The following is a 21,826-nucleotide window of genomic DNA, read 5'->3' as shown; positions in this document are numbered from 1 at the left end:
AGGAAGAGAATGAATCCGCCATCCACTGGTTCATTCCTCAAATGGTTGCAATAGCCAGGTCTAGGCCAGACTGAAGCCAGGAGCCCAGGAACTCCATCTGGGTCTCCCATGGGGGTGGGAGAGACCCAAGTCCATAGGCTATCACCTGCTGCCTTCCCAGGCACATTAGCAAGAGGCTGGATCAGAAATGGAACAGCTAGGGCTCAAACCAGTGCTCTGATCTGGAATCAGAGCTGGCATCACAGGCTGCACCTTAACCCACTGAACCACAACACCCGCTAACCCATCTCACTAGTAAAGCCCTGATAGCAACCCCAGTACCGTATTTTGACATTATGCAAAATTGGCACTGACATGCCAGCAAGATCATTTTGTCTTAGTTTTGCATTTGCTGACTTGCAACTTTGGACAGCATAAGGGACTGCACACTCTGGTCATAAAGACATTGCAGTGTTTGAGTGATGAGAAGTGACAGTGCTCAGGATAGGAAACTGTGTTTCTATGACTTTTTTAGTCTGTGGCCACAAAGGACTTTATTGCTTTAAGTTGTTCCCATTCCCTAGAAAATAGTGCCAGCACAGTGACTCATTCCTAAGCATTTGGGATAAATGGTGTTTTACCATTCTTGCTCCATCCCGATGTTGAGCTGTGCACTGCTATTCTAGTGTGACTGGTATGTTAGCGTTTTTATTTTACAGCTGTGAGGCGAGCGTAGTTCCCTTTGGCTGTTTTAAGTCTGAGGCTCTATTAGCTAATTGGAGAAGTAATGCAGATGTCTGGGTAATTGAGGCAAATTGCCTGGTTTTTGACAGAATTTCCCAGAAGCAGAATGAAGTTCTTTCTCCTCTTTTCCAGATACAGCTGACAAATCATCTACCTCTAACCAGACCTTTGACCTATATACCTCTTTATGAGGAAGAAATCAAGGATTTATTTATTTTATTTGAAAGGTAAAGCAATGACGGGGGGGGGGAGATCTTCCATTTGCTATTTTGTTTTGTTTTGTTTTGTTTTTTTAGGATTTCTCTTTTTATTTATTTGAAAGGCACAGTTATATATGTATATGTATATATATATACAGAGAGAGAAGGAGAGATCTTCCATCTGCTGGTTCACTCCCCAAACAGCCCTAATGGCTAAGGCTAGGCCAGGGCTGGGAGCCAGTAGCTTCTTCTGGGTGTCCCATGTGGGTGCAGATGCCCAAGGACTTGGATCATTTTCCACTGATTTCTCAGGTCATTAGCAGGGAGCTGGATCAGTAATGGAGCAGCCGGCACTCGAACTGGCACTTGTATGGGATGCCAGCATCATAAACTGCAGCTTTACCCACTATGTCAGGATGCTAGACCCCATTCTCTGGTTAACTCTCCAAATTTCCACAGCAGCCAGAGTAGGTTTAGGATGAACACAGGAGGCAGGAACCCAAGTATTTGGGTCATCATCTACTTCCTCCCAGGTACATTAGCAGGAAGTTTGGATTGAAAGTAGGGCAGCCAGGACTCCCAGCCCTGTGATAAGGGATATGGGCATGGGCCACAGCTTAACCCTCTGTGCCACAATATCCACCTTCATTTTTCTGTCTTTAATCTGCACATGCAGAAAATGCTACATATTGTAAGTGCACAAGATCGATATAAAAATACACCTAATGCAATTAATATACATAGCAGAACCAACAGCTTCCATCATTTTGATAGTTTCTAAAAAATACAACAAATTTTGCTGGCATCTTTTTTTTTTTTTAAAGATTTATTTATTTGAGAGGCAGAGTTGCAGACAGAAAGGTCTTCCATCTGCTGGTTCACTCCCCTAATAGCTGCAATGGCTGGAACTGGGCTGGTCCAAAGCCAGGAGCCAATAACTTCTTCCGTGTCTCCCATGTGGGTGCAAGGGCCCAAGTGCTTGGGCCATTTTCCACTGCCTTCTCAGGCCATTAGTAGAGAGCTGGATTGGAAGAGGAGTAGCAAGGATAGGAACCGCCCATATGACATGCCAGTGCTGTAGGCGGAGGCTTAACTTACTATGACAAAGCGCCAGCCAGCCCCTATGCTGGACTCTTATAACTTGATTTATTTCAGATCTTATTGTAAGAAATATGGACGTATGTAGCACAACATTTGTTTTTCCAAAATAAATCTACCTATTTCTTTACTTGAGAGGCAGAAAGAAAGAGACAGATAAAGAGCTCCCACCCACTGTTTCACTCTCCAAATGCCTGCAGTAGCTGGGGCTGGGCTGCGCCAAAGCTGGGAGCTGGGAACTCAGTCTGGGTTTCCCATGTGGGTGAGAGGGACCCAACTGCTTGAGCCATCACCTCCCATGTTCTGCATTATCAGGAAGCTGGGGTCAGGAGCCTGAGCCGGGTACTGAACCCAGGCACTTTGATGTGGGATGTGGACACCTTAATTGGTAGGCTAAATACCCTGCCTAGAATGACATTTAACATGGCGTAGTAGTTTCAAAGTGTTAAAGTTGGAACAACTCCAAGAGATGATACAGTCCCACCTCCCACACCAAGTATAGTCACCCTAACTCAATGACATTCGGCCTCTCCTGCAACAGCAATGTAGAATTCACTGCTTTGCAAGGGAGATAATTCTTTGTTGAACAGCTTACACTGCTGTGCTTCTCAAGTTTTAAAGCTTTAATTTATTTGTAATTTTTTTTTTTTTGACAGGCAGAGTGGACAGTGAGAGAGAGAGAGAGAGAGAAAGGTCTTCCTTTGCCGTTGGTTCACCCTCCAATGGCCGCCGCGGCCAGCGCGCTGCGGCCGGCGCACCGCATGATCCGATGGCAGGAGCCAGGAGCCAGGTGCTTTTCCTGGTCTCCCATGGGGTGCAGGGCCCAAGCACCTGGGCCATCCTCCACTGCACTCCCTGGCCACAGCAGAGAGCTGGCCTGGAAGAGGGGCAACCGGGACAGAATCCAGCGCCCCGACCGGGACTAGAACCCGGTGTGCTGGCGCCGCTAGGCGGAGGATTAGCCTAGTGAGCCGCGGCGCCGACCCTGTAGTTTTTTTTATTTGACAGGTAGAGTCATAGTGAAAGAGAGAGAGAGAGAGAGAGAGGTCTTCCTTCCGTTGGTTCACTCCTCAAATGGCTGCAACGGCAGCACTACGCTGATCTGAAGCCAGGAGCTTCCTTCTGGTCTCCCATGCGGGTGCAGGGCCCAAGCACTTGGACCATCCTCCACTGCCTTCCCGGGCCACAGCAGAGAGCTGGACTGGAAGAGGAGCAATCGGGACTAGAACCCAGCGCCCATATGGGATGCCAGTGCCGCAGGCAGAGGATTAACCAAGTTAGCCACGGCGCCGGCACCAAAAGCTTTTTTTTTTTTTTTTTTTTTGACAGGCAGAGTGGACAGTGAGAGAGAGAAACAGAGAGAAAGGTCTTCCTTTGCCATTGGTTCACCCTCCAATGGCCGCCGCGGCCAGCGCGCTGCGGCCGGCGCACCGCACTGATCCGATGGCAGGAGCCAGGAGCCAGGTTCTTTTCCTGGTCTCCCATGGGGTGCAGGGCCCAAGGACTTGGGCCATCCTCCACTGCACTTCTGGGCCACAGCAGAGAGCTGGCCTGGAAGAGGGGCAACCGGGACAGAATCCGGCGCCCCGACCGGGACTAGAACCCGGTGTGCCAGCGCCGCAAGGCGGAGGATTAGCCTAGTGAGCCGCGGTGCCGGCCCCAAAAGCTTTTATTTATTTGAGAGTGTGTGAGAGAGAAACAGAGTGCTACCATCCATTGGTTCACTCCACAAATACCCACCATGGCCTGGGCTTGACCAGACAGAATCAGGAACCAGGAACAGGCAACACAATACAGGTCTCCTACAACAAAATGCATCCATTTTTAAAGAGATGGTTGAGTGTGTTTTGACATCTATCAATCACCATATATATATATATATATCAATACATGTAAATCAGTCACCATAAATAAGAATATTTCCATCACCCTGAATTTCCCTCATGCTTTTCATAGAAAACCTCAACTGTCTCATCCCCAGCCACAGGCATTTCTTCTTCTTTCTGTCATCATATATTCTTTTGGCTCTGCTAGAATCTCCTAACTGGAGTCACAGTTGGTTTTCTGTTGGGTCCAGCTTCTTTGCAATCCGTTCATGTCACTGTGTTGTCCGCGTTATTACTCAGTAGTATTCCATGGCATGATATACCACAGTCTATGTAGTCACCAATTCTTTCCACTTTGGAGATGCAAATGAAAATTCTCATACAAGTCTTTCTGTAGATGTCTGTTTTCATTTCTCTTGTGTAAATATCCAGGAGAGTCACTGGGTCGTAGAGAGGTTAAGATTTCCTTAAACTGCTAAAAAGTTTTCAAAGTGATTGTTCCATTTCACAGCCCCATCAGCGATTCTTCGCAATGACAGGCAATGTCAGTTGTTTTAGTGTTAGCCGTTACGGTGGGTGTATTATGACATTTCATTATGGTTTTAATTTGCATTGCCCTGATGACTAATGGTGTGGAACATCTTTTCAGTGCTTGTTTGTTATCTTCTTTTGTGCAGTGTCTGTTCAAATCATATGCCCATGGGCTGTCTGTCGTATTAGTGAGCTGTCTTGAATTCTTTATATATTCTAGATACAAGTCTTTTGTCAGATGTATGTATTGCACATATTTTGTCCTGGTTAGTGACTTGGCTTTTCATTTTCTTAATGGTTTTGCTCTTCTCTCCTTCCTCTTTTCCTGTCTCTCTCTCCTCTCTCTCTCTCTCTCCTGATGTTTTCTCTTTTTTATTAAAAGATTTATTTATTTATTTGAGTTACACAGAGAAGGAGAGGCAGAGAGAGAGAGAGAGAGAGAGGTCTTTCTTCCACTAGTTCACTTACCAGTTGGCCGCAATGGCCAGAGCTGTGCCGATCTGAAGCCAGGAGCCAGAAGCTTCTTCTGGGTCTCCCACACGGGTGCAGGGACCCAAGGATTTGGGTCATCTTTTACTGCTTTCCCAGGCCACAGCAGAGAGTTGGATCAGAAGTGGAGCAGCCAGGACTCAAACCGGCACCCATATGGGATGCTGGCACTGCAGGCGGCGCCTTTACCAGCTATACCACAGCGCCGGCCCCAGTGCTATCTTTCAAAGAGCAGAATTTTGAGGAAGCAATTTTCGATTTTTTTTCTTAGTAGTCAGTGCTTACTATGTTCCAAGAAATCTTTACCTCCCCCAAGATCCTGAAGATTTTCTCTTGTTTTCCTTTAGAAATTGACTTTTACATTTAATTCTGTGATCCATTTTGAGTTACAGTTTATGTGTGGTGTTTATGTGTGGTGTAAAGTAAGGCTCAAGGTTATTTTTTCTTTTGTTGTGGATATCCAGTTATTCTAGCACCATTGGTTGCATATGTTAACCTTTTCTCATTCGAATTACTGTGGCACCTTTGTTGAAAAAATTTTAAATGAACGATACTAAAATAATCGATTGATACTATATTTGTGTGTCTGTTTCTTGACTCTGTTCTATCTCATTGATCTGTGTGCCTCTCCTAAATGCCAATACCACATTGTCTTGGTTACTGTAGTTACAGGAAGTTTTGAAATCAGATAAATTCCTCTTATTCTTTTTTTTTTTTTTAAGGTTTATTTGTTTATTTGAAAGGCAGAGTTACAGAGAGGCAGAGGCAGTGAGAGAGAGACACAGAGAGAGAGAGAGAGAGAGAGAGAGAGAGAGAGAGAGAGAGACACGTCTTCCATCTACTGGTTCACTCTCCAGGTGGCCATAATGGCTGGAGCTGCTCTGATCCGAAGTCAAGAGCCAGGAGCTTCTTCCAGGTCTCCCACACAGGTGCAGGAACCCAAGGACTTGAGCCATCTTCCAGTGCTTTCCCAGGCCATTGCAGATTGCTGGATGGGAAGTGGAGCAGCCAGAACTCAAACCGGTGCCCATATGGGATGTCGACACTGGAGGTGGCAGCTTTACCCACTATTCCACAGCGCCGGCCCCTTAGTCATACTTTTTAAAGATATACTGTTTTGAGGCCGGTGCTGTGGTGTAGTAGACTAAGCCTCCTCCTGTGGAGCCGGCATCCCATAGGGGTGCCAGTTTGAGTCCCGGCTGCTCCACTTCTGATCCAGTGCCCTGCTGATGGCCTGGGAAAGCAGTGGAAGATGGCACAAATGCTTGGGCCCCTGCACCCACGTGGGAAACTGGAAGGCAGCTCCTGGCTCCTGGCTTCAAATCTGCTCATCTGTGCTCCAGCTGTTGTAGCCATTTTGGGGTGGACTAGTGGATGGAAGACATCCCCTGCCCCGTAACTTTGCCTTTCAGGTCAATAAATAATTTTTTAAGAAAAATTGGTTAAGACATCCATATCTCCTATCTGAGTACCTGGGTTTGAGTTCCATCTGTGCTCCAGCTTCCAGCTTCCAGCTTTCTGCTAATGTGCAGTGTGAACCCTGGGAGGCAGCAGGTGATGGCTCAAATAATTGAGTCCCTGCCACTCGTGTAGAGGACCTGGACTGAGTTCTCAGCCCCAGGAATCTATTTGGATTTTTTTCAGCCTACCCCAACACTGGCCATTGCAGGCATTTGAAGAATGAACTAGTGACTTTGCCTCTCAAATAAATTTTAAAAATTTTTAAAAAATATAAAAGAGGGGGCCAGGGTTGTGGCACAGAGGGTTAAGCTCCTACCTGCAATGCTGACATCACATGTGAGCTCTGGTTCAAGTCCCAACTGCTCTACTTTCCATCTAGCTCCCTGTTAATGTGCTTGGGAAAGCAGTGGAAGATGACCCAAGTGTTTGGGCCCCTGCTAGCCATGTGGGAGACCCGAATGAAGCTCCTGGCTCCTGCCTGTCCCAGCCCCAATCTTTGAAGCCAGTTGGGGAGTAAACCAGCAGATGGAATATTCTCTTTCTTTCTCTATCTCCCTCTTTCTCTGTAACTCTGCCTTTCAAATAAATAAATAGATAGATAGATAAATGTTTTGAGAGACAGAGACAGAGACAGAGAGAGACCTTCCATCGGCTAGTTCACGCCCCAGTGGTCTTAATGGACTGGGCTGAGCCAGGTAGTAGTCAGGAGCTTCATTCAAGTCTCCCAAGTGGATGCAGGGGCCTAAGCACTTGGACCATCTTCCACTGCTTTCCCAGGTGCATCAATAGGGAGCTTGATTGGCAGTGGAGCAGCTAGGACATGAACTGGTGCCCATATGGGATACCTGTTATGCCTCAATGCCAGCCCCAGAAATAAATCTTTTTTTATAAAAAGAATTGTGAAATCCTGACCCAACTGCTTTGTTTCTTATGAAAACAGAGGGATGATTAGGTTTTTATCTGAAAGGATGTGATAGCAGACAATTGGCTATTGATTTGCTGTTTCTCTAGCCATAATCCCAGAGGTCTTATTTCTGCACTTGTCTGACATAAACCTGAATATATTCCACGTCTGTTAGCATGGTAGCCCTGGTTTGTCTGCATTCCAGAGACTGGTCATGTAAGGACTCAGCAAAAGCTGAGTGCTGATGCATTGTGAACATGTAAAAGTCCTAATCCCTGGCCAAGTGACTCAGCCTTTTTAATATAATAATTTCCAAGAGGTTTGGAATCTTAAAGCCCATTATTAGCTAGAACTTGGACTACATTAAAGATGAAAGAAACTTCATTGTAGATAGAAGTCCTTGAGCATTCATTTATTCTAGTGTTCTTCTTGTCTATATATGTTCGTGTTTATAAACTTGATGTAGTACTGAATTATAGTTAGTACATTTTAAAAACAACTGCTCAGTCAGTTTAGTATAGTTAGCACTAACAAGAGCAGGCTTAGCAGATTCTGTGTTCTGGATTTTAAGAGTCCTCTTGGGTATCTGGGTATCTTTGAATTTCTAGGCTATGGTCTTTCTTTTCTCTTTTCTTTTCTTTTCTTTTCTTTTCTTTTCTTTTCTTTTCTTTTCTCTTCTCTTCTCTTCTCTTCTCTTCTCTTCTCTTCTCTTCTCTTCTCTTCTCTTCTCTTTCTTCCTTCTTTCCTTCCTTCCTTCCTTCCTTCCTTCCTTCCTTCCTTCCTTCCTTCCTTCCTTTCTTCCTTCCTTCCTGCCTCCCTTCCTTCCTTCCTTCCTTCCTTCCTTCCTTCCTTCCTAGGCAGAGTTAGAGAGAGTGAGAGACAAAGAGCTCTGATTCACTCGCCAAATGGCCACAATGGCTGGACCTGGGCTGATCTGAAGCCAGGAGCAGGAGCTTCTTCCAGGTCTCCCACATGGGTGCAGAGACCAAAGTCCATCTTCCACTGCCTTACCCAGTCATTAACAGAGAGCTGGATTGGAAGAGGAGCAGCTGGGGCATGAACCAGCACTCACATGGGATGCTGGTGCCACAGGCAGAAGCCAAATCTGTTACGCCACAGCGCCAGCCCCTGGTCTCACTGTCTGCCATCATTTCATGTTCTACTGAATGAGTCTGGCTTGTGTGAATTTACATAGGTGTGCAAGTGTGAGGGTTAAAATTATTGCAAAATTGCTAAGCGAAAATATTACTTTGATGGATATTTTACAGTGCATTAAGCCAAGGAAACACCTTCAGAAAACTGGTTGGCTATTAATTAGAGATTGATGGAAAACTTCTGACATGAAAAGTGCCATAAAAGTTATTGTATCCTGGGAAGAAATGACTCACAACTATGAATGAACACAGTTGAAAGAAACTTGTGGGTGCATGCTAGACCTTTAGGGGTCATGGGGGTGGGGGGTGACACAACTTCCAGTATAACAACATTAGAACCTATTCATTGACACAATGACCTTCATTGCACTGATTCCATTAATTTTCCCATTTATCGAAATGTGTTCTCCTTGCTAAATAAAGTATCCTTGAATGGGCTATAGCTGCAGCCTCAGATAGTGTCACAAATTAGGGATAAATAACTCTTGGTCACAAATGAAACAAATCCAACTTAAATTTAAGCAGAAAAATCTATGGGGCTGGCCCTGCGGCACAGCGAGTTAAGCCACCATCTGCAGTGCTGGCATCCCAGTTCAAGTCCCAGCCTCTCCATTTCTAATCCAGCTCCCTGCTAATATGACTGGGAAAGCAGTGGAAGATGGCCCCAGTGCTTGGGCCCTGTACCCACGTGGAAGACCTGGAAGAGGCGTCTGGCTCCTGGCTTCGGCCTGGCCCAGCCCTGGCTGTTGCAGCTATTTGGGGAGTGAACCAACAGATGGAAGATCTCTCTGTCTCTCCTTCTCTGTGTGTGTGTAACTTTGCCTTTCAAATAAAACTTAAAAAGAAAGAAAGGAAGGAAGGGAGGGAAGAAAGAAAGAAAGAATTTATTAGCTCATATGGCTAGAAATCCAGAGTACACTGGCTTTAAGCACAGTTGGATCCAGGAGTTAAAATGTCATCAAGCCTCTCTAACTAGTTTCATCTGGCTTTCTTCCGTGTAAGCCTCGCTCCCAGGTGGCCTTTCTCACTTGCTGAAGATAATGTTTTGCAGTTCCAGGCTCGTGTGAATCTTAAGACCCACGCTCCCACGGGAGACCCTCATTCTCTAGCTTCCATGACTTGGACTGACCTGCCTGGGTCGTGTTCCCATCCCAGTGGAGGTGGTGAGGGCGCCAAGGGATGAACCTTTGTACTGTCTCTTAAACAAACTGTGGAAGTTCCCAGAAGGAAAAGCGGAATCCTGTGCTGAGGAAGGGAAAGGGATGAGTGCAGGCCCTGGAAGGAGACTCCTGCCTGAAATTCTGTGGGTGAAACGACATCGGGCCTCTGGTTTCATTTTCAAATATTCTGGGCTTAAAGGTGGTAGAGTGGGGCCGGCGCTGTGGTGCAGTGGGTTAAAGCCCCAGCCTGAAGTGCTGGCATCCCATATGGGTGCTGGTTATAGTCCTGGCTGCTCTACTTCCGACCCAGCTCCTTGCTATGGCCTGGGAAAGCAGTGAAAATGGCCCAGGTCCTTGGGCCCCTGCACCCACATGGGAGACCCAGAAGAAACTGCTGGCTCCTGACTTTGGATTGGCTCAACTCCGGCTGTTGTGGCCAAAATTGGGGAGTGAACCAACGGATGGAAGACCTTACTCTCCCTCTGTAACTCTGTATTTCAAAAACAAACAAAAAAATTGATAGAGTGGGTTAAGACACCACTTGCAACACCAGCATGCCATATCAGAGCTCCAGTTTGAATCTCAGCTGCTATACTTCTGACCAAGATTCCTGTTAATGCACGTGGAAAAGCATTGGAAGCTGACCCAAGTGCTGCCACTCACATAGATTTTATTTATTTATTTATTTATTTGACAGGCAGAGTTGCAGACAGTGAGAGAGAGAGACAGAGAGAAAAGTCTTCCTTCCGTTGGGTCACTCCCCAGATGGTTGCCATGGCCAGCGCTGTGCTGATTCGAAGCCAGGAGCCAGGTGCTTCTTCCTGGTCTCCCATGCGGGTGCAGGGGCCCAAGCACTTGGGGCATCCTCCACTGCCCTCCCGGGCCACAGCAGAGAGCTGGACTGGAAGAGGAGCAGCCAGGACTAGAACCGGCACCCATATGGGATGCTGGCGCTGCAGGCGGAGGATTAACCCAGTGTGCCATGGCACCAGCCCCCACATGGGAGATCTTGATGGGGTTCCTGGCTCCTGGCTTTGGCCTAGACCAACCCCTGCCATTATGGCCATTTGGAGAGTGAACCAGTGGTCAGAAGATAATTCTCTTTCTCTCTCTTTCTGTTCCTCATCCCCTCTCTTTCATTCTGCCTTTTAAATAAATAAATGAATAAATCTTTTTTTAAGTGGAAACAAAAGACAAAACTAGCAAAAACTGCTCAATGTTAAAACTTGGTAATAAGCGGGCTGGCACTATGGCGTAGCCAGTAAAGCCGCCGCCTGCAGTGCCAGCATCCCATATGGGCTCCAGTTCAAGTCCCAGCTTCTGATCCAGCTGTCTGCTATAGTCTGGGAAAGCAGTAGAAGATGGCCCAGGTTCTTGGGTCCCTGCACCCACGTGGGAGACCTTGAAGAAGCTCCTGGCTCCTGGCTTCTGGCTTTGGATCAGTCTAGCTCTGGCTATTGTGGCCGTTTGGGGAGTGAACCAGCAGATGGAAGACTTCTCTCTATCTCTGCCTCTGCCTCTCTGTTACTCTGCCTTTTGGAGAAATAAATAAATCTAAAAAAAAAAATTTTTTTAACTTGGTAATAAGTTGAGAGATTTTCAGAAAGTTCCTGGGAATGTGCATTATGTAAAAATGGTACATTGTTCTCAACATTTTTGCATCAATATAAATTTTTCTTTTAATTCCATTTCCATGAACCTTATGATACACCCTTATACATGAGTGTTCCTTATATGGTACACTTTGCTTTGGTGAGTGTTTAAAATCTTTCATGAAGAAATTAATTGCAGAAACATTATAATCACAGCAACAAAATACGTACAGTTTCTAATTGACTATATTTACAAAAAGTAAAGGGGATAAAAGCTGCTGAGAGGGAAGGTGCTATGTCATTTGTCCAGACGAGCAAATTTCAGGGTAGATCTTTTCCTTGGTCAATTGAGTCTTCTATTTTTGGCACTAAAGATATTACCAGTCAGGTTCTACTTGGGAAAACAGAAACCACTCTAGGTATTTCAGAGAGCAGAAATTGTTTATTATTATTATCATTAAAGATTTATTTTATTTTATTTGAAAGGTAGAGTTACGGGGGGCAGGGGGGGAGGAGAGATATAGAGAGATCTTCCATCTGCTTGTTCACTCCCCAAATGGCTGCAACAGCCGGGGCTAAGACAGCCTGAATCCAGGAGCCAGGAGATCCTATCACATGGGTGCAGAGGCCCAAACCCTTGGGCCATCTTCTGCTGCTTTCCCAGGTGCATTAGCAGGGAGCTGGATCAGAAGTGGAGCACCTGGGGCTCAAAATAGCACCCATATGGGATGCCGGCGCTGCAGGCAGCTGCTAAACCTGCTACACCACAGCACCATCCATTATTATTATTATTATTAAATTTATTTATTTACAAGGAGCATCCATCTGCTAGTTCATTTTCTTTTCTTTTCTTTTTCTTTTTTTTCTTTTTCTTTTTTTTTTTTTTTTTTTTTTTTGACAGGCAGAGTGGACAGTGAGAGAGAGAGAGACAGAGAGAAAGGTCTTCCTTTGCCGTTGGTTCACCCTCCAATGGCTGCTACGGCTGGCGCACTGCGCTGATCCAAAGCCAGGAGCCAGGTGCTTCCTCCTAGTCTTCCATGCGGGTGCAGGGCCCAAGTACTCGGGCCATCCTCCACTGCACTCCCTGGCCACAGCAGAGAGCTGGACTGGAAGAGGAACAACTGGGACAGAATCCAGCACCCCAACCGGGACTAGAACCTGGGGTGCCCGTGCTGCAGGCAGAGGATTAGCCTAGTGAGCCGCGGCACTGGCCATGCTGATTCATTTTCCAAATGGCCACAGAATCCAGGGCTGAACCAGGCCAAAGGTGGCAGCCAGTACACAATCAAGGTCTCCCATGTGCGTGACAGGTGACCAAGTACTTGAGCCATTACATGTTACCTCTCAGGGTGTGTATTTCCAAGAAGTCCCTGGAGCAAAGCCAGGACTCAAACCAGAAGCTGCTATGCCCTGGGCTGGGGCCCCCACATCTGTATGGGTTGCTGGGCAGTTGGAGTTGGTGCGGCCGACAGTTCTAGATAGTTCCAGAAGGTGCTGCTTCTATCAGAGGTGGGAAATCCAAAAGAGGAAGATTGCTGAAGCATAGAACCAGCACTGACTGCCACTGCAGTTGACATCAGCAACAGCCACATCCCTGCTGATCAATGCAGGAAACTTCTTTCCCTTTTACTGATCTCCCGTCAGCATCTCCTAGTGATAGACCCCAGTAGGAAGCCTGGAAAATGTGACCTGCAGAATTCCAGTTCCATCAGTGGAAAATAGCGTGGCAGGTGTGGAGCTGAGAGACAACAGGTAAATGGCGAGCATATCGCACCCTTCTGGCTCCTTGGCACCCCAAACTGCACTCCTCCCATACTTAAAGTTCTAGACAACAGATTCATGAGGCTGCCTTAGCAGTTGCAACTGTCCTTCATACAAAGCTGCTCCGCCTCCCCCCAAAAAAGGGTGATGTTCCTTTTTTTTTAGGTCAGTCACAACCCAACTTAATGGAACCATTCGGTGTTTTCCTGGGACAAACATTTTTGTCTTGGGAGCTAAGACCTCTGGAGAGACAGAAAGCAAACATTCCGTGAGTATTAGATGTCAAATGATAGGAGGCACCATCTTCATCCCTGGATTCTAGAACCAAGTGTGCTAGCTATGCAATAAAATAGCATCATGTGAGGGTACTTCATCAAATTTGAGGAAAGTGGGATTTTTTTTTCAAAAATTTAATTATTTAATTAATTATTTATTTATAAGTCAAAATTGGAGAGAGGGAGAGACAGATACAAGAGATTTTCCACTCGCTGGTTCATTCCCCAAATGTCCACAATGCCTGGGGATGGGCCAGGCCAAATCCAGGAACCAGGAGCTTCTTCCAAGTCTCCCACATGAGTGCAGGGGCCCAAACACTTGAGCCATCCTCTGCTGACTTCCAAGGCCATCAGCAGGGAGCTAGATAAGAAGTGAAGCTTCTGGGACTCAAACTGGCATGCATATGGGATGCCGGTGCTGCAGACATCAGCTTAGCCTGCTGCACCACAAGTGCTGACCCTGAAAATGAAATTTAAAAAAATTTATCTTGGTGCAAAAAAAATTTGAAATCCATGCATAGTTTTTTTCATAATATGCATTTTCCATGAACTTTTTGAAGTCCCTTTTTGTATTACTCAGTGATATAAAAAATTATTTATATTTAGTTTTGTTTGAAGGGCAGACAGAGAGAGAGAGAGAGAGAGAGCTCTGCCATCCATTTGTTCACTCCTCAAAAGCCCACAATAGCTGGATCTGGTTCAGGCTGAAACCAGGAGCCAGGAACTCAGGCCAGGTCTCCCATATGGGTGAAACCATTGTCTGCTGCCTCCCAGGGTGCACATCAGCATAAAGCTGGATTAGAACCAGAGCTGGAACTTGATCCCAGGGACTCCTGTATGGAACGTGGGCATCCCGAGGGGTGACCTAACTGCTGCACCAAATGCACCAAATGCTCATCCTGGCCAGTGCTTTTTTTTGACAGGCAGAGTTAGACAGTGAGAGAGAGAGAGACAGAGAGAAAGGTCTTCCTTCCGTTGGTTCACCCCCCAAATGGCCACTACGGCCAGCGTGCTGTGCTGATCCGAAGCCAGGAGCCAGATGCTTCCTCCTGGTCTCGCATGTGGGTGCAGGGCCCAAGGACTTGGGCCATCCTCCACTGCCTTCCCAGGCCACAACAGAGAGCTGGACTGGAAGAGGAGCAACCAGGACAGAATTGGCGCCCCAGCTGGAACTAGAACCTGGGGTGCCGTTGCCACAGGCAGAGGATTAGCCTAGTGAGCCGTGGTGCCAGCCTCTTCTTCCATATTATGTCAGAAGTTCTGGCATCTCAGCCTTAATGTAAATAGTCTACCCTTGAGTTCACGTTACAGGAAACCAGTGAAGCAGGTTTTTAGAGCTGTTCCCAGGGGCTTATGCTAACACATCACATCCAGAACCTCTGGTGATTGCATTAATATCAATAAATTAAGCCTATTTCAATATTACATTACTTAGAATCCATTACCAAGGATATTTCCATGTTTGTCCAAGATAAATTAGCAAAATTTTGTGATATTTTTGATAAATAAATGCTTTGATATATAATTTTACGTCAGATTTTTGAATTGTCAGCCTTGAAAGTGCTGGAATCTGACCCTAGTTGTGGTCGGATAGCAATGTGGGGCGATGAGGTATGCCTGGAGGGAAATAGGCAGCCCCTGCAGGTCGTTGCCTCAGGTGAATTATTACAAAGGCTTCAAGAAAGGGAAGGCGAGGGTTTGGCATGGTAGCATAGCTGGTGAAGCCACGCCTGCGATGCTGGCATCTCATGTGAGCATCCAGCTCCCTGCTAATGCACTTGGGAAAGGAGCAGAAGATGGCCTAATATTTGTGCACCTGCACCCACAGCGGAGACCTGGATGAAGCTCCTGGCTCCTGTCTTTGGCCCAGCCCAGTCCTGGCCATCTTGGCCATTTGAGGAGTGAACCAGTGGATGGATGATCTCTCTTTCTCTGTGTGTTTCTCCTCAGTCTGTAATAGAGAGTTGCAGAAAAGAGAGGGAGAGACAGAGAAGTCTTCCATTCACTTGTTCACTCTCCAAATGGCCACAACAGCCAGAGCTAGCCTGAACAAAAACCAGGAACCATGAGCTTCTTCTGTGTCTCCCAAGTGGGTGCAGGAGCCCAAGCATTGGGCCATCCTCTGCTGCTTTCCCGGCCATCTACAGAGAGCTGGATCAGAAGAGGAGCAGCTGGGACACAAACTGGTGCCCATATACGATGCCGGCACCACAGGCAGAGGTTTAACCTACTATACCACAGCATTGGTCCCTATATGAATCTTAAAAAAAAAAAATTATTTATTTATTTGAAAGGCAGAGAGAGAGAGAGGTCTTCTATCTGCTGGTTCACTCCCCAGATGGCCACAATGGCTGGAGCTGTGCCGATCTGAAGCCAGGAGCCAGGAACTTCTTGGTCTCCCACGTGGGTGCAGGGGCCCAAGGACTTGGGCCAGCTTCTACTGCTTTCCCAGGCCATAGCAGAGAGCTGGATCAGAAGTAGAGCAGCCAGGACTCAACTGGCACCCATATGGGATGCTGGTTCTGCAGATGGTGACTTTACCTGCTATACCACAGCAAGGGTCTCCCAAATAAATCTTAAAAAAATAAAAAGGGAAGGCTATAGTCCTCTGACAAGAGGAATTTAAGTGTTCAAGATTCTTGTCTGAATCTATTTAAATGTTCCCATTCCAATTTATGGTTCCTTGTCCTTCATAATCAGTGCCCCTCACATAAGAAATTTGGTCAAGCTATAAAATCAATGATGTCATAATTTTGCAGTGTGAGTACATGATTACATATGAGTAATTTTTAGCTATATCCACCCTATGGGTTCACAGAGAGATTCCTTCAGGGGTGCTGTCAAATGTTCTGTGCTTCTTTGATGGTAACTTGAGCTGAAAATTTAAACCCTAGAACTTGCTGTTTCTTTTCTGCAAGTGCTAGGGAAGCAGCTAGCCTCCTCAGAGGCCTTGTAGTCATCGTTACTACTGCAGTGGTTAAATGCAGCAGCCAGTTGGTCTCCCAAAGCCTTGCCTTCAATAGGACTTCTTCCTAAGCAAACATCAGTAATAACGTATGACATCATAGTGCACTGTGTGATATTGCATATTACCGCTCTGTTCTCCACTGGCAGTGAGGATGTCAGTCCATGCAAGCCAAACAGCAAACCAACCCCCAAATCCTGATTCCTAGGATCTTTTATTGTGCCCAAATTATACAGTAAAAGTCCTATCCAGAAAACAAGAGCCATTCCAGGCATAAATAATTTACTACAGGGAGTACTACAGTGTAGGAAGGCCTGGGAGAGCAAAAATGAGGGAGAGGGCTGGAGAAACAAAAACAAAGAAGGAAATGATACTCAGAGATCACACGCTGCCCATGCCCTTTGAAGCTGGAGCCGGGGAACCTGTAGCTGCTGCTGCACTGTTGGAGACACCGTCAGGCTTGGACCTACTGAAAAGGTGCCAGCTTGAGCGGAACTGGAGCCACCAGAGATTCTGCTGTAGCCCAGAATGCTCTTTTCCGGCTGCTGCCACAGCAACTGCCAGAGCTAGAAGCAGGAAATTTCCCTCTTCTCTCTCTGGTCTGCTGATTGCCCTCCAAAGACCTATGTGGGATATCCTCCAGGAAGCCAGCTGATGAGAGATCCTGCGAGTTGTAATTTGAAGACTCCCAGCCCCATCCGAACAAAGCAGAATATAAAAAGGACAATTGTGGGGCCTAGAAACAAAAGATAAATAACCAGGGGCTGCTGCTGTGGTAGAGAAGTTTAAACCTCCACCTGCAGTGCTGGCCGCCCATATGGGCGCTGGTTCAAGTCCCAGCTACTCCATTCCTTTTTTTTTTTTTTTAAGATTTATTTATTTGAAAGTCAGAGTTACACAGAGAGGGAAGGAGAGGCAGAGAGAAAGAGAAAGAGGTCTTCCATCCGCTGGTTCACTCCCCAGTTGACTACAATAGCTGGAGCTGCACCAATCTGAAGCCAGGAGCCAGGAGCCTCTTCTGGGCCTCCCACACAGGAGTAGGGGCCCAAGGACTTGGGCCATCTTCTACTGCTTTCCTAGGCCACAGCAAAGAGCTGAATTGGAACTGGAGCAGCCGGGACTTGAACTGGCTCCCATATGGGATGCTGGCACTGCAGGTGGCAGCTTTACTCGCTACACCACAGTGCTGGCCCCTGCTCCACTTCCATTGCAGGTCCCTGCACCTACATGGGAGACCAGGCAGAAACCAGGAGCCAGGAACTTTATATGGGTCCGCCATGTGGGTTGCAGGGGCTCAAACACCTGGACCATCATCTGCCGATTTTCCTAGGCCATTAGCAGGGAGCTGGATCAGAAGTGGAGCAGCCAGGACACGAACTGGCACCCACATGGGATGCTGGCGTCACAGGCAGCAGCTTTAACCACTATAACACAACGCTGGCCCCAGTCCGTAAACTTTGGAGTCATCCTTGATGGTTCTCATTCTCCTCCCTCCCTGCCATCCTTATGTTACCCGGTTGTGGCTTTCAGTGTATGTTAATTGCTTTTTCCCTTCTATCTGTCAGGATCTTTCCATTAATCCCACTGAACTCTTAATCCTATCTTGAAATTGTATCTGCCTTTTCAAGACTGGAGATTGTAACCCTAGGAATTCAGCTGATGTATTTCACATCCGGGAAGAGGTCTTGTGACTACCGTTTGGTGCAGCCTGCGCTGAAGTCATCGTGCACAGCTCCCGGTCCTTCCTTTAAGTCCACCCCCCCACAGTGCCCCCGCTTGTCGAAGACTGCACTCAAGTCTGAGTCAGGAGAAGATAATTTTCCACTTTACATTTATGTGACCCTCCCTCTCACTATCAGCTCTAATTAGGGGCCTATTTAAATAATTTGCACACAGTAGCTACAATACTGATGCTCACTTTCAACTTCTACAAATTGCGTAAAAAGCAAAATCCCATTGAAATTTAATCTAAAAAAAGTCTATGCTTTCTCCTACAGAAGTAATGTTTTTCTTAAAGCTTAGAAGAGTAAAATTAAAATGGTTATGCAACACTGTTATGGCTGAAAAAGAACTGGCAATGACTTGGACATGCTTTCAAGGTTATGGTTAGATTTAAAAAAAAAAAAAATTGCAGCCGGCGCCGTGGCTCAATAGGCTAATCCTCCACCTTGCGGCGCCGGCACACCGGGTTCTAGTCCCGGTTGGGGCGCCGGATTCTGTCCCGGTTGCCCCTCTTCCAGGCCAGCTCTCTGCTGTGGCCAGGGAGTGCAGTGGAGGATGGCCCAGGTGCTTGGGCCCTGCACCCCATGGGAGACCAGGAAAAAAAGCACCTGGATCCTGGCTCCTGCCATCGGATCAGCGCGGTGCGCCGGCTGCAGCGGCGGCCATTGGAGGGTGAACCAACGGCAAAGGAAGACCTTTCTCTCTCTGTCTCTCTCTCTCACTGTCCACTCTGCCTGTCCAAAAAAAAAAAAAAAAAAAAAAAAAAAAAAAAAAAAAAAAAATTTGCACTAATGGATAGGTAAAAGTTAACCCAAAAAGTCTAAACTCTTTAGAAATAACTATATCTATTCATCAGCATTCCCTGATTATAAGTAAAATGAGAGTCAACTCAAATTGGCTTAAGAAACAGGGCATTGTTGGGTTAAGTAACTGAAAAGTACAAGGATAGATACAATTTAAGGGATAGTTGGGTTCAGGACTGGGGCTGGCAAAGGGTAGCTTCTGCCTGTTTTTGAAAACAAAGCTTTCCTTGAACACACTCAAGTCCATGCCTTCATGTATATTCGTGGCTGCTTTTACACTACAGTGGCTGAGTTGAGTGCCACAAAGGTTGAGTTGTGTAAGTAATGAAAGAGATCTGTGGCCTCCTGACCCTAAGATAATGCCTTTCTGCCACTTTACAGGAAGAAAAAAAAAAGTCCAATCCCTGTTCTAGGGAGCAAAATGAAGTCAGTAGGATCTGGGTTGTCTTTCTTTCTCTGCACTGCTTTCCTTTCTGTTAGTCTTCTCTTGTAGACGCCCTGCTCGTGGGGAAAGAACATTTACAACAACCCCAAGCTTGCATCTTTACATCTGTAGACGAAAGGTCTTCTTTCCTAGTTATTCCAGTGAAAATGCCAAGATTCATTTTGGTTGAGCCTCCTTAGCTTGCCTTGTTTGATGTGTCCATCTCCAAACCAGTGGCTGGTTTTGGGAATGCAGCACTCTGATTTGTTAAATCTAGCTCATGATTTGACCCCAGTTGTGATGGGTCATGTCAATACTTCCCAGCTATAGGAACCAAAAGAGGTGAGGGGTGATCCTCTTAGAAGACTTGATGGGGTGGGCTTGTGGCACAGTAGTTAAGACACTGCTTGGGATGAGTGCATCCCATATTGGAGTGCCAGGGATCAGGTTCTGCCTCTGCTTCTGATTCAGTTTCCTGTTGGTGTGCACCCTGGGAAAGCAACAGGTGCTGGCTCAAATGGAGACCCAAATGGAGCGCCTGGTTTGACCTGGCCCAAGCCCCAGCTGTTGCAGCCATTTGAGGAATGAGCTAGGGGATGGAAGATTCCCCCCACCCCCCTTTGAAGCATTTTAAAAAGTGCATGCATTGGGTGTACTTGAGATGCCCACATCCAATATCAGAGTGCTTGGTTTGAGTCCCAGCTACTCTGCTTCTGTTCTGGCTTCCTGCTAATGTCCCTAGAACACAGCCAATGATAGTGCAAGTACTTGGGTCCCTGTCCCATGGGGGAGACCCAGATTGACTTCTAGGTTCTTGGCTTCAGCCTGGCCCCTCCCTGGCTGTTGTGGGCATTTGAGGAACGAACCAGCAAATGGCAGGTCTTTCTCTCTTCATCTGTCTGTCTATCTCACTGCACCTCTGCCTTTCAAATAAAGTAAAAATAAGTAAATTTTAAAAAAGAGGAGTGAGCGTTGTGGTATAACAGTTTAAGCCACACTTGGGACACCCACATCCCGTGTTGGACTGTCAGTGGAGTCTGGCTCCTCTGCTTCTGATACAGCTTCCTGCTAATGTACCTGGGAAAGCATCAGATGATGGGAGATTGGAGTGGAGTTCCAGGCTCTTGGCTTTGGCCTGGCCCTGTCTTGCTGTTGTTGCCATTTGGGTAACGAACCAATAAATGAAAGATCTCTCTCTCTCTCTCTCTCTCTCTCTGTGTGTGTGTGTGTGTGTCTTGCTCTGTCACTCCACCTTTCAAATAAATAATGACTCTTTAAAAAAAAGAAAAGTTATTACCAGATTAGAGGGACTAGTAGGACCAGAACAATGAGTAATCAGAAAAATTATAAAATAGGTTGGCAAACAAAAATATCCACTAAAACAATAATTTTCATAGCTTCTAAATAGTTGTAGTTTCTGTTAATACAGAGATAATATTTCCATTCATTAAATAATTTTTAATCAAAAATTTTATATCAACTCTATGAAATTACTGTTTTTATTGGTTAAATAATTTTTTTTGCAAGTTGCATTTGTTTCCCAGGGCTGCTGCAACAAAGTATTGTAAAGAGGTGGCTTAAAACAACTGAAAAGTGTTCTCCAGTTCTGGAAGCTGCAAGTCAGAGGCAGTGTTGGCAGGGCCACGCTGCCTCGGAAGGCTCTGGCGGAGAACCCTTCCTTGCCTCTTCCAGCTGCCGATGGCTGCTGTCAGTCCTGAACTCGGTCCCCTCATGGCCGCCTTCCCTGTGTCGTCTCCTCTTCTAACAAGGACAGCAGTCATTGGATTTACAGTCCACTCTAATCCAGTATGACCTCATCTTAACTACTTACATCTGTAAAAACTGTTTCCAAATAAGGTTACATTCTGAGGTTCCCGATGGATGGGGACTTGGGGGTAGGGGAGGGGGTGGGAGAGATAGTATTTGACCTATTACACAGGTCCATATAATATTGGAGAACTGAAAAGGCAGAAGATGGCCTGGCAGTTAAGTTACCAGTTAGGATGCCTGCGTCCCATATCAGAGTGCATGGATCCCAGGTCCCAGCTCTGGTTCCTGATTCCAGCTTCCTGGTTATGCAGGCTCTATGAGGCAACAGGTAATGGCTCGAATGGTTGGGTCCCTGCTACCTATATGACAGACCTGGATTAAGGTCCCAGCTTCCGTCTGACCTAGTCCCATGTACTGGGGAATGAGCCAGTGGATGGAAACTCTGTCTACCTCTGTTTCTGTTTTTCTGCCTCTCAAATAAGAACAAACAAAAAAACCCAAAAGAATATTTATCTATTTTAGGCTAAATAGTAAAGGTAAAGACTACAGGGGGAGCGGTGCTGTGACGTAGTAGGTTAAGCCTCTGCCTAGAGCACCGGCATCCCATATGGGCACCAGTTCACGTTCCAGCTGCTCCACTTCTGATCCAGCTCCCTGCTAATGGCCCAAGTTCTTGGGCCCCTACACCCACAAGAGAGAACCAAAAGAAGCTCCTGGTTCCTGCCTTCAGTCTGGTCCAGCCTCAGCCACTGTGGCCATTTGGGGAGTGAGCCAGTGATGGAAGATATCTCTCTCTCTCTGCCTCCTCCTCTCTCTGACTATAACTCTGCCTCTCAAATAAATAACTAAATCTTATTTTTTAAATAAAGACTAAGTTAGTTTATCTCAGAAGCAAAGATCATTCAACACCCAAGTAATCCATTAATATAATATAGGATTTACAATTTTTTTAAATTTCTTTTCATTTT

At 46.3% G+C, this 21,826-nt stretch overlaps 1 protein-coding gene across 15 annotated transcripts in view; it reads left to right on the top strand.

Annotated features, from left to right (window-relative positions):
- Positions 1-21,826, top strand: part of ZBTB8A (zinc finger and BTB domain containing 8A) — a 65,123-nt gene that overhangs the window by 27,478 nt on the left and 15,819 nt on the right. For 3 of the 15 annotated variants that reach the window (XM_051832090.2, XM_051832091.2, XM_051832089.2), the window contains 2 exons: positions 856-950; positions 13,065-13,167. The exons of 6 other annotated variants lie outside the window; for them this stretch is intronic. In XM_051832090.2, coding sequence (XP_051688050.2) covers positions 911-950; positions 13,065-13,167 — 143 coding nt within the window. In that variant the 5' untranslated portion in view covers positions 856-910. The remainder of the gene's footprint in view (positions 1-855; positions 951-13,064; positions 13,168-21,826) is intronic. 6 more of the 15 variants (XR_011390793.1, XM_008273759.4, XM_051832093.2 and 3 more) reach the window with 2 other exon arrangements.

The sequence above is a fragment of the Oryctolagus cuniculus genome, chromosome 7, assembly GCF_964237555.1.
Source record: "Oryctolagus cuniculus chromosome 7, mOryCun1.1, whole genome shotgun sequence".
In the NCBI taxonomy this organism is placed as follows: Eukaryota; Metazoa; Chordata; class Mammalia; order Lagomorpha; family Leporidae; genus Oryctolagus; species Oryctolagus cuniculus.
This window is presented reverse-complemented; position numbering and strand designations above follow the sequence as displayed.